Source organism: Setaria italica, chromosome VI (genome assembly GCF_000263155.2).
Source record: "Setaria italica strain Yugu1 chromosome VI, Setaria_italica_v2.0, whole genome shotgun sequence".
Taxonomy (NCBI): domain Eukaryota; kingdom Viridiplantae; phylum Streptophyta; class Magnoliopsida; order Poales; family Poaceae; genus Setaria; species Setaria italica.
In genome coordinates, this window is record NC_028455.1 from 30710396 (window position 1) to 30726418 (window position 16023).

At 52.5% G+C, this 16023-nt stretch overlaps 4 protein-coding genes across 4 annotated transcripts; 2 read left to right on the plus strand and 2 right to left on the minus strand.

Annotated features, from left to right (window-relative positions):
• The first annotated feature begins 1227 nt into the window (after positions 1–1227).
• LOC101779260 (probable carboxylesterase 12) lies at positions 1228–2520 on the plus strand. Its single transcript, XM_004974728.2, has one exon. The coding sequence runs from the start codon at positions 1467–1469 to the stop codon at positions 2442–2444; it is 978 nt and encodes a 325-aa protein (XP_004974785.1). The 5' UTR covers positions 1228–1466; the 3' UTR covers positions 2445–2520.
• A 601-nt stretch (positions 2521–3121) lies between these two features.
• LOC101771665 (2-hydroxyisoflavanone dehydratase) lies at positions 3122–4428 on the plus strand. The gene has a single exon (XM_004973623.4). The coding sequence runs from the start codon at positions 3185–3187 to the stop codon at positions 4178–4180; it is 996 nt and encodes a 331-aa protein (XP_004973680.1). The 5' UTR covers positions 3122–3184; the 3' UTR covers positions 4181–4428.
• Positions 4429–9040: 4612 nt separating this feature from the next.
• LOC105914608 lies at positions 9041–10696 on the minus strand. The gene is made up of 2 exons (XM_012846866.1): positions 10283–10696; positions 9041–9067 (listed from the first exon to the last, which is right to left on the minus strand). Exons 1-2 carry the CDS (start codon positions 10694–10696, stop codon positions 9041–9043), a joined length of 441 nt encoding a protein of 146 aa, XP_012702320.1.
• Positions 10697–14165: 3469 nt separating this feature from the next.
• LOC106804396 (uncharacterized mitochondrial protein AtMg00810-like) lies at positions 14166–15286 on the minus strand. The gene is made up of 3 exons (XM_014805374.1): positions 15205–15286; positions 14507–14784; positions 14166–14399 (listed from the first exon to the last, which is right to left on the minus strand). The coding sequence occupies exons 1-3, from the start codon at positions 15284–15286 to the stop codon at positions 14166–14168; spliced, it is 594 nt and encodes a 197-aa protein (XP_014660860.1).
• Positions 15287–16023: the final 737 nt, after the last annotated feature.

Sequence of the window (16023 nt, forward strand, 5' to 3'; positions counted from 1 at the left end):
TTAATTTTAGGATTATCTCATATTATTTTTAATAATGATGTATGTGTGTAATTTTGATGCAACTTTAAGGGATTAATTTAAATTTTATATTAATGCTAGTGGTGGGCAATTTAGATGCAATTTAGAGGGTTATTTTGAATTATTTTTTATAATAACATAAGTTAGTAATTTAGATGAAGATGAGGGGTGCTTTAGTTTATTTTATATAATGGCGGAGGTGGGTAATTTAGATATAAATTTAGGAAGTACTTTAAGCTATTTTCATAATAGGATAGGTGGGTGATTTTTTAAAAGCAAATGAATCCAATGGTTACGATGATTAGCCTACCGTATTGATGGCTAGATATTTTACATTTTTTAAAAAAATTCTAGAATTTCTTTTCTTTTTCTAGAGTGTCCACCTAATATTCCTATATGGCTTCATTTGGAAGTTTTCAAAAGGAATCTTCAATTAGTAATAGTAAGATAGTTGATCTTTGCTATATATCGGTCTCATTTGTTCATTTTCTAAGACACTACATGACTCCGTAAAATTATTTAGTTGTCATAAACTTTGGCTGCTAATTACTCAATCATGCATTTCCCCATTCCCATTCATAGTTTTCCTCCATTTTGCGTCGCACATCTTTGTGTGTATATACAGTTAAGATTTTAGCCTAGTTATTTATGCTTAAAATAGATTGTTTTTAAAAATGAAGAGTAAATTTTATTTGCATACGCATAAAAAACTTCACATTTATAATATCGTATAAGAAAAGGCCTACACATTTAGCAAGGCCTATCATAAAAAGCAAAAATATTTGAGCCTATGTATAAAAGACCTATATTTAGGAAGCATCGCTCATGTAGGTGTGTATCTTTAAAGTTTACTCTTTAAAAATCCTAATGATCAAAGACATTATGAATTCGGCAGGAGCATATGGGCCTTTTCATCGCGAAGTGTCGAAGGAAGAGAAGCCCAATCACGTCCGGCTCCTCCTCCTGGAGGAGGCCAGAATGAACTTAAGAAATCTAGGCCCCAAATTGAAATTTAGGCCTGGAATGAAGAATCCATCCAAGACTAAACCCAGAACGAATATCGAAGCCACGGCCCAGTATTGAACTTGCACGAAGCCACGAACAGCCTTGTCAGTCACACCACGGACCAGAGTATCTTCTCGATCACGACAGTGTATATTTTACTCCGAGGAATGCTATCTCGCGAGGAGCACAAGGTTATCATCGTCTTCTCGGGGAGTTCAGTTTCTGCTCAACATCTGGATCTCCAGTATACAACAGACGTGATAACGTGAGTCCACATCTGATCTAGCTCTTGGTCTGGAGCACCGCCAATCTTACGACGCACGCTTGCTCATCTTCAGATACCCCGCGCACGGCGCGTCGATCTGCCGCCAGAGACCCCGATAAGGCGAATAGGCGATAACCACCACCTCGCAAGAATCACCACCCCATCATCAGCACTCGACATGGATCCCGACGACGAGGTCGCGTTCGAGTTCGTCCCCGTGATCCGGCAGTACAAGAGCGGCCGCGTCGAGCGCCTGCACCACGTCCACCCAGTCCCGCCCTCCGTGGACGCCGCCACCGGCGTCACCTCCAAGGACGTCACCATCGACGCGGTCACCGGCCTGTGGGCGCGCCTCTACCTCCCCGACCTCTCAACGCGCCCCTGCGGCGGCGGCGAGGACGGGCGGCTCCCCATCGTGCTCTACTTCCACTGTGGCGACCTCGTGGTCGGCACGGCGTCCGACGCCCCCGAGCACGCCTTCCTCAACCGCCTCGCGGCGCGGGCCGGCGCGCTCGCCGTGTCCGTGGAGTACCGCCTCGCGCCCGAGCACCCCGTCCCCGCCTGCTACGACGACGCCTGGTCCGCGCTCCTGTGGGCAACAACCGCCGCCGCGGACCCGTGGGTCCGTGACCACGGCGACGCGGCGCGCGTGTTCGTGCTCGGGTTCAGCTCCGGCGGGAACGTCGCGCACAACCTCACCCTCCGCGCCGGGTCGGAGCCGGACCGCCTCCTCCTCCCGGGCGGCGCCCGGGTGGAGGGGATGGCGCTGGTGCACCCGTACTTCCTGTCGCCGTCGTGCGACACGGCGGCGGGGAAGGAGTGGCTGCGCGGCAAGCTGGCGGAGCTGTGGGTGTTCGCGTGCGGCGGGCGGACGACGGGGTCCGACGACCCGCGCGTGAACCCGCTCGCGGAGGGGGCGCCGAGCCTGAGGCGAGCCGGGTGCCGGCGGGTCCTCGTGTGCCTCGCGGAGGACGCGCTGGTGGCCGAGGGCAGGGCGTACCACGACGCGCTGCTGGCGAGCGGGTGGGCGGCGGAGGACGCCGAGCTCCTGGACTCGAGGTCAGCGGACCACGAGTTCCACCTCCGCGAGCCCGAGAGCGCCAAGGCCCTGCTCCTCATGGACCGCCTGGTCGCGCTCATCACCGGGAACCAGTAGAAGTGTACTTGTGTCTAGTGTTCGGAATGATATGCTCCCGTGTTGCTGATGTGGCTGAATAATGAAAGAATTTTCGTTTGCACCTGAATTCTCGATTGCCAAAAGAGAAATGGTGATGTAGCTGATTTCGTGTGCACTTTGTTTCCGATGGAATATATCAATGCGAACCTGAATTTCTCGGCTGGTTAGTGTCGTGCACGTAGTCAGTTGGGGCCTCCAGTTCGACGGGACAAGGTGCTGACTGTTGACTGCCTCTCGTTTGCGTTAGGGCCTGTTTGGGCTCAACCCTATTAAAGTTTAACACCCGTCACATCGAATGTTTGAATGTTAATTAGAAGTATTAAATATAGACTAATTACAAAACTAATTGCACAGTTGGAGTGTAATTCGCGAGACGAATCTATTAAGCCTAATTAGTCCATGATTTGACAATGTGGTGCTACAGTAACCATTTGCTAATGGTGGATTAATTAGGCTTAATAGATTCGTCTCGCGAATTAGCACAGGGTTCTGCAATTAATTTTATAATTAGCTCATGTTTAGTTCTTCTAATTAGCATCCGAACATCCGATGTGACACTGTTAAAGTTTAGCGCCTCGTATCCAAACACCCCCTTAGCTTGATTGCTTGCTGAATCATTCTACTCCCATTTTATGCTTTGGCTTGAAGAACAGGTTGAAAAAAATAACCGCCCAGCAACCACCGCTACCTGCCCCGTCCAGAGCTCCCTCCGCCGCGCGATGGCCGCCGTCCCCGTCGCCCCGCCGCCGGCCTCGGCGGACGACGAGATCGTCTACGAGTCCATGCCCTACATCCGCATCTACAAGAACCGCGTGGAGCGCTACTCCGGCTCCGAGTTCGTCGCCGCCTCTACCGACGCCGCCACCGGCGTCGCCTCCCGGGACGTCGTCATCTCCCCCAACGTCTCCGCGCGCCTCTACCTCCCGCGCCTCGCGGACGGGGAACCCGCGACCAAGCTCCCCGTCCTCGTCTACTACCACGGCGGCGGCTTCTGCCGCGGCTCCGCTTTCGACCCCACCTTCCACGCCTACTTCAACAGCTTCGCGGCGCTCGCCAACGTCCTCGTCGTCTCCGTCGAGTACCGCCTCGCCCCCGAGCACCCCGTCCCCGCCGCCTACGCCGACTCCTGGGAGGCCCTCGCCTGGGTCGTCTCCCACCTCGCCGATTCCCCCAACGACGGCGGCAACAGGGACCCGTGGGTCGCGGGCCACGCCGACTTCGCCCGCCTCTACCTCGGCGGCGAGAGCGCGGGCTCCAACATCGCGCACCACATGGCGATGCGCGTCGCGGCGGAGGGGCTGCCCCACGGCGCCCAGATCCGGGGCCTCGTCATGATCCACCCCTACTTCCTGGGCACTGACAAGGTGCCCTCCGACGACCTGAGCCCGGAGATGCGTGAGCGCCTGGGTACCCTGTGGCGCGTCATGTGCCCAACCACCACCGGCGAGGACGACCCGCTCATCAACCCCTTAGTGGACGGCGCCCCCGCGCTGGCGACCCTGGCGTGCGGCCGCGTGCTCGTCTGCGTCGGCGAGGGCGACGTGCTCCGCGACCGCGGCCGCGCCTACCACGACCGCCTCAAGGCCAGCGGCTGGCAAGGGGAGGCCGCGATCTGGCAGGCGCCCGGCAAGGACCACAGGTTCCACCTCCTGGAGCCGTGCTGCGACGAGGCCGTCGAGCAGGGCAAGGTCATCAGCGACTTCCTCAACCGCTGACCCGCCTCGTCCCACCGCCGGCGGTGGCGTGTACTCGGCCACCGGATTGAATAACCGCAGCTTCATCGACGATGAATGCTGCCGCGCTACACTGCTTACTAGTCTACTGTTTCAGATTCAGAATTGTGTCTCTGTCCTTTGCCATTGTTAGGAGGCATTGGTGTTGTATTGCATTGGGAATTTGGGGGATGATGATGATACAGTCATAGTGTCATACAGATGAATTATACTTGTTGGACAGACATAAATTGTTGAAACATCCATTCGATCTTCGATCATTATACAAAACTAATTGCTAAATAGGAGGACTAAACATGAGCTAATTACAAAACCAATTGCACAACCCCTAGGCTAAATCGCGAGACAAATCCATTAAGCCTAATTAATCCATCACGAATGTTTACTGTAGCACCATATTGTCAAATCATGGACTAATTAGGCTTAATGAATTCGTCTCGCGATTTAGCCTAGGGGTTGTGAAATTGGTTTTGTAATTAGCCTATGTTTAATACTCCTAATTAGTGTCAAACATTCGATGTGATAGGGGCTAAAGTTCAGCTCGGGGATCCAAACACCCCCCTCACGTCTTTCTTGATTCTAGCAGCTGCAATTGCTTATGGAATGGCTTGTCAGTTTTGGTAGAAACACCGGGTTGGGTTTGGATTGCTGAGGGGTTGTTTGATGCGAGGTATTAAACTTTAGGAGGGTCACATTGGATGTTCAGACGCTAATTAGGAGGACTAAACATGAGCTAATTATAAAACTAACTGCAGAAGCTCTATACTAATTCGCGAGACGAATCTATTAAGCCTAATTAATCCATCATTAGCAAATAGTTACTGTAACACCATATTGTCAAATCATGGACTAATTAGGCTTAATAGATTCGTCTCGCGAATTAGACTCCATCTGTGCAATTAGTTTTGTAATTAGACTATATTTAATACTCCTAATTAGTATCAAACATCCGATGTGATAGGTATAGGGGTGTATCAAAAACCCTAAGATACTCTTACAATACAAATAATGAAACAAATAATAGAAAGAACAAAAGAATTGTCAAGTTCACCTGTTCATACATCTGTCAACTAGGCCGGTTCGCATGGAAAGATGCCTTTGCATTAAATTTGATGCCCTTTGCTAGCCTCTACTGCCTTCTGCTTGCCATGTTAGCCTATGTTGTGTCCTATGAAGGCTGAAAGTCAATGGCTTTGCATACTGTTTTATATTTTTATGTCTACTTTTCAGTTTCAGAGATGCCAGGGAAGCTTCGTCGAGATAATAAAAAAGGAATTATGCTTAACTATAGCATCTCTTTTTATCCCTATTTTTGTTTTTTAATGGCTTTCTCATTCTTTTTTTCTGAGGCTTTTTGTGGGAGCCTTTTCATTTTCTTGTTGGGCTCCAATTTTATCAGGAAAGCCATCTCGAATTCGGCCCAGCCGCCCACTACCTTCATCATCAATCGGACTCTGACTAGCATAACTCTTGTGTTGGAGCAACTCTCCAACAGCTGCTCAGGCAAGGCCTTTTTCAACGAATATTCCCACAAATACGCTGTTGTTTCCTACTGCGTGCAGACCTTGATCAGCTGTTTTTCTGGTTCAAAGGGCATCTATTACAGGATTTCTGAAACTGGTTTTTACGGGTCTTCAGAGCAACTCCAAAAGTTTTCTAATTTTTTTCCCCAAAAGAAGCTCTACTAATTTTTTTTACCAAAATCATGACACACCACAGCAGATTCCTGATAATAAACTCTCCAATACTTCAAAACTGGCAACGTCAGCACGTGTGAGCCTATCTATTGGGCCGTGAAAGCAATAGGGATTGCGCGAAATAATAGATTGATTAGGGTATACAACATGTACAAATATATAGGCAGCCCTTGGTGAGGTTTATAGAAACACAACCGACTGAGGGATAATACTACCCATCCTAATCCATCTAAGGCACGACAGGGAGCTGGCCTGGGCCTGGCGCACAGCCAGGGCCCATATACACGTATGGCACATACAGCGCATACACATCTTCTAACACGCGACGTTCAGACTGGACCTGAACTCTGTGAACACTAAAGAAGGCAGGCCTTTGATGAAAATGTCGGCGTACCGAGAGCTCATCGGAACATGAAGAACGCGGACATCACCAGTAGCAACGCGCTCGCGAACAAAGTGGAGATCAATCTCCACGTGTTTTGTGCGCTGATGCTGAACGGGGTTCGAAGATATGTAGACAGTGCTGATGTTATCGTAATAAACCAAGACGGTGTGATGCAGAGGAACATGCAGCTCAACTAGAAGTTGGCGCAACCATGAGACCTCGGCAACAACATTGGCAACCACCTGATACTCAGCCTCGACACTCGAGCGAGAGACTACAGTCTGTCGCTTTGAAGACCAGGAGACCAAGTTGTCACCCAAAAAAATTGCATACCCGGAAGTAGACTTCCGGGTGTCTGGGCAACTAGCCCAATCAGTGTCAGAGTAAACCTGCAAATCCAACTGAGTGGAGGGCTGAAGATGCAAACCCAAGTGAAGAGTGCCATGAATATACCGCAGAATGCGCTTCAAGGCGGTAAGATGTGGCTCACGAGGATCATGCATGTGTAGGCAGACCTGCTGAACCGCATAAGAAATGTCGAGACGAGTGAAGGTGAAATATTGTAGAGCACTAGCGAGGCTCCGAAAATCAGTCCCATTGACAAGCGGGGCATTGTTAGTAGCAGACAGCTTCGAATTTGTATCAACTGGTGTAGAACAAGACTTGCAATCAATCATACCAGCATGCTCCAGAATCTCCAACATAAACTGGTGCTGAGACAGAAGAAGGCCATCACCAGACCGCTGAACATGCGTACCCAGAAAATGATGAAGTTCACCAAGATCCTTCATCGAAAACTCCCACCGTAAGCCATCAATAGTGCGATGAAGAAGAGGTGTCGAAGACGCCGTGAGGACTATATCATTCACATAAAGGAGAAGATAGACCATGTCGTCGCCGCGGTGGTACACAAATAGGGAAGTGTTGGTCTTGGCTTCCACAAAGCCGAGCTGCAGTAGGTGAGAGGCAAAGCGACTGTACCAAGAACGAGGAGCCTGCTTAAGTCCATACAGAGAGTGATTCAGACAACAAACATGATTAGGACGGGCGGTATCCTCAAAGCCAGCAGGCTGAGCATAGTGGACTGTCTCTGAAAGCGTCTCGTGAAGAAAAGCATTCTTCACATCCAACTGATGAATCGGCCAATGATGAGAGAGAGCTAGGGACAACACTGTACGAATGGTGGCTGGTTTGATGACAGGACTGAAAGTCTCAGAGAAATCAATCCTAGGTCACTGAGTGAACCCGCGAAGCACCCACCGTGCTTTGTAGCGCTCCAGTGAACCGTCAGCATGTAACTTGTGCTTGAAGACCCACTTGCCAGTAAGAACATTGGCCCGAGTAGGACGTGGTACAAGATCCCACATGTGATTGGCCAGTAGTGCGTTGAACTCCTCCTGCATGGCCCGACGCCAATTGGGATCAGCGAGAGCGCCCCGGTAAGTGCGAGGCACTGGTGACACCTGGGAGGAATGAAAAAGTTTTGGCAGATGGAATCCCAGCTTCCCGCGTGTTGTCATGGGGTGCTGATTGGCGACAGGACACACGGGAACCGTACCGCAAGGAAGAACGGCCCGACCGATCGGAGTGCACGCCCGACCGATCGGAGAGCTCGCGGGTGCAGTCGGGGCGCTCGTCCAACCGATCGGAGAGCTCACTGGTGCGGTCGGGGCGCTTGCCCGACCGAGCGGAGCGGACGCCGGTGCCGGTGGGGCGCTAAGCCAACCGATCGGAGAGCTCGCCGGTGCGATCGGGATGGTCGCCCGACAGAGCGGGGCGCTCGCCGGTGCAGCCGGGGCGCTCGCCCGACCGATCGAGGAGGGTGCCTGTGCGGTTGGGGTATTCGCCCGACCGATGTGAGCGCACGCCGGTGCGGTCGGGGCAGTCGCCCGTACCGATTGGAGCGCACGCCGGTGTGGACGGGGCGTTCACCCGACTGAGCGGGGCGGTTGCCGATGCGGTCGGGCACGCTGGTGCAGTCGGGGTGCTCAACCGACCGATCGGAGCTTGCCGGTGTGGTCAAGGCGCATGCCCGACCGATCGGGGAGGTCGGGACGCTTGCCCGACCGAGCGGAGCGCACGCCGGTGCGGTCGGGGCAGTCGCCGGTACGGTCGGGACGCTTGCTCGACCAATCGGGGAGGTTGAAGGTGCGCCGGGTGAGTGTCCTGTAGGCAACAGAGATGGTGCCGAGCCAATAGGGGGCGGCACCACATTTGAAGGTTCCAACAAAAAATTAAAGTCCTTGTTAGCTGGGGGTGGTTGCTGCTGAGAAAAGGGAAAGGTAGTCTCGTCAAACACGACATGGTGAGAGATGATGACCCGGTTAGATGAGAGATCAAGGCAGCGGTATCCCTTGTGATGAGCAGAATAGCTAAGAAAAATGCACAGGGTGGAGTGAGGAGCGAGTTTGTGTGGTGCAGTAGCGGAAAGATTCGAATAGCAAGTGCAACCGAAAACCCGAAGATGGTCATAAGACGGCATGATGCAAAACAAACCCATGTGCGGCGTGGAGGAGCTAAGGGTTTTTGTGGGTAGAATGTTCAGTAAATGTGTAGCAGTGTGCAGAGACTCAACCCAATAGAAGGAAGGCATACTAGCCTGAAAGAGAAGGGAGCGGACAACATTATTGACGCTCCGAATCATGCGCTCGGCCCGGCCGTTCTGGGGCGATGTATAGGGGCAGGACATGCGAAGCGAACCCCGTGCGTGTGGAAGAAGGTGCGTGTACTGGAGTTATTGAACTCACAGCCGTTGTCGCACTAAACGGCCTTCATAGTGGTGCCAAACTGAGTACGGACAGAGAAGAAGTTAGCCAGAGTCGCAAAGGTGTCAGATTTGAGATGTAAAGGGAACGTCCACAAATAATGAGAACAATCATCAAGAATGAGCAAATAATATTTATAGCCAGACACATTACGAATAGGAGACGTCCACAAATTGCAGTGAATAAGATCGAAATTACTAGATGCTCTAGAAGCAGATGACTGAAAAGGGAGGCAAGTGTGCCGCCCTAGTTAAAACGCATGATAGATGATATGAATGTCCTTATTACAAAAAGGAATGATCGAAGCGACTTTGGACAAAACTTCATGGCCGGGATGTTCGAGACGGCGATGCCACACAGAGGAAGTGGAGGCAGCAGCGAGAGCATGGGTAGCAGGAAACCACAGGGGATAGAGTGGCCCGAAGCTATTGCACCGGACGATCAGCCTCCGAGACGCCAGATCCTTCATAGAGCAGCCAACGGGATCAAATTCAATAGAACATTTGTTATCATAAGTAAACTGGCAAACAGAAATAAGGTTCTTAATAAGTTTAGGTGAAACTAGAACATTGTTAAGGGATAGGGAACTCGGAAAGTGAGCTGCGCCAGTAGCCGTGTCAGGAAGCAAGGAACCGTCACCGACAACAATTGATGAAGGAAAGAGATACCACAAATGAGGAAAATATGAAAGAGTACCAGCGTCTGAAGTCATGTGTGAGGTGGCACGTGAATCAAGATACCAGTCGATCGACTGCAGCTGGTTGAGGGTCATGGTGCTGAACGTCGAGGTGAGGGACTGCTGATCCTAGGAGGGGGGCAGGCCCGTCATGGGATTGTAGAACCCCGGGGGGACCTGTGGTGCCTGCTGCCCTAGATAGGGTGCCTGCTGCCCCATAAGGGGGGGCCTGAAGGCTCTGAAGCTGCGCCTACTGCTGTTGAGCGTACAACGCCTGCTGCTGAAACACCGGTGTGGGCGCGGCTGGACGGGGAGGAATGACGGCCTGCTATCGAGGGCCCGAGTACATGTAAATTGTACCGGACCAGGGGTTCCAGAAGGAGGGCCAAGGGCCGCTGGACTCCTGGGTGGTGCCGGGAGTAGGGGCCTGGGTGCCGGCGGCAGGGACCTTGCTGCCGTTGCTGGCCGCCACGCCAGCCCCTGTCCCGCTTTTGCTTGGAGTAGGGCCTCCCCTTGCTGCCCCCTAGAGTTGGAACGCTCGGCAGAGTGGTGGGGAGGCACAGAGGGATGAGAGGAGGAGCCAATGTTGATGCCGGTGAGCAGCGCCATGGACAGAGTCAAGGAAGGAGGCACCATTGTGAGCTCCTCAAGAACTAGATCATCGCGAGCCTCCAGGAAGGAGCGAAGAGGACAAGAACGCCAGATGTCGCGGCCGACGGCGGCGAACTTCTCGTTGAGCCCGCGGATGATGTTGAGGACAAGGGTGCGGTCGGAGACTTGCTCGCCGAGATTACCAAGGGCATCTGCCATGCTCTTGATGTGGTGGCAGTAGTCCGTAATGGACAAGTCGCCCTGGACGAAGGTCCGGAACTTGTCATCGAGGTAGAGGGCCCGCTTCTCCCGATTGCTGAGAAACTGCGACTCAATGGCGAGCCAGGTGGCGCGGATGGTGGTGCCGCGCTTGCCATGATCCATGACGACATCGACGAGGTCGGTGGCAATGGTGCCGTAGAGCTAGGACTGAACAACGCAGTCCATCTGGCCCCAATCAGGAGAGGCCAAGGTGGGAGCGTCACAGAGAACGTGATCCTGCAGCGAATACTTGCCGACGGTGAGGAGAAACTGTTCACACCACCGTGAGTAGTTATCAGCGGTGGTGTCAAGGACGACGGGGATGAGGCTCTGAATGTTCTGCACGGCGATGGCCTAGGCGTGCAGGTTGAGGACGGCGGCAGCCTCGTGGAGCATCATGGTCTGGTGAGCGTCGGACGCCTGGTCGGAGAGGTCAGCGCTAGCATCATCCTCGTCGGATGCGGGGCGCCCTTGCGCTCCTGGGCGGTGCGCGCCAGAGCTTTGCGAAGGCGGGCGTCGGCGGCGTCGCGCTACTGCGCGGCAGCGGCGGCCTCAGCCTCAGCCGTGACGGCACAGGCATCCTTGCGGGCGGTACGGCGTTGAGCAGCGGCGGCACTAGCATCAGCCACGTGCGTGGCAGCCTCGGCAGTGGAGGCGTCAGCCGTGGTGGTGGAGGACTCCGGCGGTAGGGTGTCGGCCATGGAGGGCAGCGGCGGTGGAGAGCCGGTGCAGGAGCAGCGCCGCGGTCGGGCGCGCTGAGGGCAGTGCTGGTAGCACGCTAGGATGCGGAAGGTAAGAAATCGGGAATAACCCGGACTCGTGATACCACGAAAGTAATAGGGATTGCGTGGAATAATAGATTGATTAGGGTATACAACATGTAGGTAGACCTTGGTGAAGGATAAGACTGACCATCCTAATCCATTTAGGGCACGACAGGGAACCGGCCTGAGCCTAGCGCGCAGCCAGAGTCCATGTACACGCACAGCAGCTCGAGTTTGACTTTTATTCTTGTGCAGCTCGGTGAGCAGAATTGCAGAAGCAGAAGTGTTGGTTGCCTGTTTCTTTTGGTATTCCATAAGTCAAGTGCAGCAGCAGGTTTGTTAGCTCTCGATTCTCGATTCTGGACGGCCGCCGCCCGCCGCCGGTAGCCGCGGTGCTACCTCCTTGACTACGTCTGCCACAAGCCCTGCGACACCCGCAAGATTTCCACGGAGGCGGCCGGCGACGTGATCCAGCGCAACAAGCGGCTGGGCCTCCCCGACTACCGCTTCCTCCTCCGCGTCATCGTCCGCTCCGACATCATACGCCCTGTGCAGCATCCTCGAGGGCCGTGAGGACTCGCCCACCCTGCAGGATCGACGAGATGGATGCCTTTCTCGACGATGCCGTCGGCGAGCTCTTCGCCTGGGCCGACGTCACGTCCCACAACGTCGACGTTCTCGTCTTCAACGTTTCCATGCTCTCCCCAGCACCATCGCCGCTGCCGCCGCCACCCACGAACTGGTGCGCGCGAGCGAAGAAAAATCACGCGAAGGACTAGTGAGGGGGGCGATTGGGGAGGAGAGGCCGTGCGAAAATATGCCGTGCGAAAATATGCGGGGCGCCAGCGCGTCGGATGGTATCGCCGTATTTTTTCTGAGCGTTTGAGCTTTTTTTCCTATTTCCCTAATTAAGGTTTTAGGGGTAATTAAAGTAAGCTCTTGTAGTTGCTCTCATCCGTGGTAATTTTTCAGGCAGTCCAGTCTGGCAAGAGCGTATCAAAAAATACGAGAAGACACAACGACTGGTGCTCGTTGTTTTGGTTATCTGGAATCTCATAAATAAAAGGATGGATACTCCTCCAGTTTCAACTAAAAGTCTGAGTCCTTTCGGACTCCGTAAGCAATGAAGCACTTCTTTTCTGCTACTATATTCAGGGGAGCAGCAGTAAAGGAGTTCAATTTAAAATTTACATACGCTGCAGTTTCTCTACTGGCCTCTCATATGTTCATCTATCCCTTTTCGAAGATTCTAAACTAAATTGAATTTCACAATGCTCCCAGTTTTGACATCATCATTTTTTGAGAGGGCCAATTTAGAGAGACTAAAGTTTATTCCAATGCTACATATATTCAGGGGATCTGTATGATAAAGTCTCATTTTAGGAGTTTACATATACTAGAGCTCTATCAGCCTCCCATTAATTAATCAACAGTTGATTTCAAACTAAGTTGAATTTCTTAAGACTATACAAAAAAAGACTGTCCCTGTTTCGACAAACAGTAGTTGACCCCAACACTATGTTTTAGAAGAAAAAAAGTTCCAAAATGCTATGTATGACATTGTTTAGTGAAGCAAACCATGAACATAGATGCCTTTCTTCGACGAGAAAGGACATCTATCAGCAAACAAGTTTGCAGAAAATGAAAACACTAAATACTTTGAAGCAGATGAAAACTCTGAACCTGTCCTCGCTGGAGATAGTAGGTGTACTTGTTCTAAAAATACAAGTGTGCTTTCCATAAACATGTACTTAGCAAATGAAAAACTGAAAAAATTGCAGCGATGCCCTCTCCCATTTCTACAGATAGTAAACGTACTTGTTGATTTTGGAAAAATTATAGGTAATTCGAATTCTGTACATATTCAGGGGATCTGTCTGATTGAGGCCCATTTTAGAAGTTTACATATACCACATATATACCACATTTGCTCCGGTCTTCCATTAACTATTCTGTATTTAATTTGTTTCCGATGGAATATTTCAATGTGAACCTGAATTTGTCAGCTGGTTGGTGTCGTGCAAGTAGTCAGTTGTGGTCTCCAGTTCGACGGGACAAGGTGTTGACTGTTGACTGCCTCTCGTTTGCCTTAGCTTGATTGCTTGCTGAATCATTCTAGTCCCATTTGATGCTTTGGCTCGAAGAACAGGTTGAAAAAATAAGAAAAAAAACACTAATAGACAAGATAAATTGGCATGTGAGTTGTGAGGTCCATAGCAACTTGTGAGATTTTTACTACTGCCCTCTCCTCTGCAATTACAATCACCAACTACAAATCTCTTGATCCCGGCCTGTAGAGAAGAAGATGGGAAAACACCACACACCCTAATAAGGGGTGACCTCTATATATATAGCCAATATGGCTTGGAGTAAAAAAATACATTAAGTGTACAAGAAAAGAATAAATACATCCTAATATACACGTATACTTCCTAAATCCTAATACCCACCCGCAGTCAAAGCGGTAGGATCACAGACACACAGACTGGACCTAAACTCAGTAAACAAAGGAGTTGGCAGGCCCTTCGTCATGATATCCGCGAACTTGTGAGAAGACGGCACATGGAGGACCCGGAGCTCACCTAAGGCCACCTTCTCACGAACAAAGTGAATATCAATCTCGATGTGCTTCGTGCGCCGATGATGCACCGGGTTGGTTGTCATGTAGACAGCACTAACGTTGTCATAGTAGACAATAGTGGTCGAAGCAAGCGGGACATGAAGCTCCTGGAAAAGTTGACGCATCCAGCAACATTCTGCCACAGCATGAGCCACAACCTGGTACTCCACCTCAGCACTGGAACGAGACAGGAACGAGACACTGTGGTCTAGCGCTTGGAGGACCAAGACACCAGATTGTCATCGAGATAGATGCAGAAGCTAGAGATGGAGCGTCTAGAGTCTTGGTAGCCAGCCCAGTCGGCGTCGGAGTAGGCAGTTAGAGACTGAACATGGCCGGTGCCGATGTGAAGCCCGGAGGAGAGCGTGCCCTTCACATAGCACATGATGCGCTTGATCAGGGCCATGTGGGGCTTGCACAGGTCATGCATGAAGAGGCACACCTGCTGAACCACATACGCCAGTTAGGTCGAGTCAAAGTGAGGTACTGAAGAGCCCCAGCAAGACTCCGATACTCAGAGCCGTCCTGAAGCTTGGCGCCATCGTGTGCCGAAAGCTTAGCATGAGTGTCAACAAGAGTCGCTGTAGAGTGACACTTATCCATGCCAGCACGTTGAAGTAGATCCAGGGCGTACTGTCGCTGAGACAGGAATAGACCTTGGGAGGAATGCGTGACGGAGATGCCGAGGAAGTGGTGTAGGTCGCCAAGATCCGTCATGGTGAACTCAGAGTGAAGACGCCCCATGATGTGCCGAAGAAGAGTCAAGGACGAGACGGTAAGGATGATGTCGTTGATGTAGAGCAGCAGATAGGTGATGCTCGGCCCCTCTTTGCATACAAAGAGGGAGGTGTTGGAGGTGGAGGTGATGAAGCCGAGCTGCCGAAGGAAGGAGGCAAACCGCTGTTACCATGCTGTCGAGGCCTGCTTCAGTCCATACAAGGACTTCTGCAGGAGACAGACGTGATCGGGGGTGGCGGGGTTGACGAAGCCGGGAGACTGCTAGCAGTAGGCAGTCTCCGCAAGGTGTCCGTGAAGAAACACATTATTCACGTCCAGCTGGTGGATCAGCCAGGTGCAAGAAGCGGTGATGCTGAGGGCGGTCCATATCATCGCCGGTTTGACGACCAGACTGAAGGTCTCGTCGTAGTAGATGTCGTGATGCTGGGAGAAGCCACGAACCACCCAGCGCGCTTTGTGCTGGGTGAGGGACCCATCGGCATGGAAGTTTTGTCAAAAGATCCACTTGCCTGACACGACATTGGCACCGGATGGCCGCGGGACGAGGCGCCAGGTGTCGTTGTCGATGAGGGCCTGGAACTCGTCAACCATGGCGGCACGCCAGTTGGCGTTAGCCAGAGCACTGCGATAGTTCGCCGGAATCGGAGAGGGCGGAGAAGAAGTCGAGGCTGTCCTGCTATGGTAATGGCACTGCTGGATTGCCTCAGTCACAGACCGAGTGACATGGCGCAGAGGGGCAGGTGGTGACGAGGAGGGCGCAGAAGGCGCTAGGGCTGCGAGCGTGGGGGAAGGACTATGGGCGCTCTCCCGACTGGTCGGAGCGCTCGCAGGTGCGATCGGGGCGCACGCCCGACCGATTGGAGCGCTCGCTGCTACGGTCGGGGCGTTCGCCGGTGCGGTCGAGCGCTCGCTCGACCGATCGGAGCGCTCGCCGGTGTGGTCGGGACGGTCGCCCGACCGATCGGAGCATGCGTCGGTGCAGTCGGGGCGTGCGCCCGACCGATCGGAGCGCTCACCGGTGCGGTCGAGGCGAGCGCTAGTGCGATCGGGGTGCTCGCCCGACCGATTGATGCGCGCGCCGGTGCAAACGGTGCGATCGGGGCCGCCCCCGCGCGTGACACAGTTGCGTTCGGGGCCGTACCAGCGTGTGGTGCGGTCGCAGTCGGAAGCGCTGCAGTCACAGTCGGAGCAATCGGGAGCGCAATGGAGAGCGGCGACCCACCCACAGATGGAGCTGTAAGTGCATTTAGCCCCCTAAGTGGGTTTTGATGTTGATGGCTAGCATAGTTAGGGGACTAACACAATTACTAAGTGATTAACAGGTACTA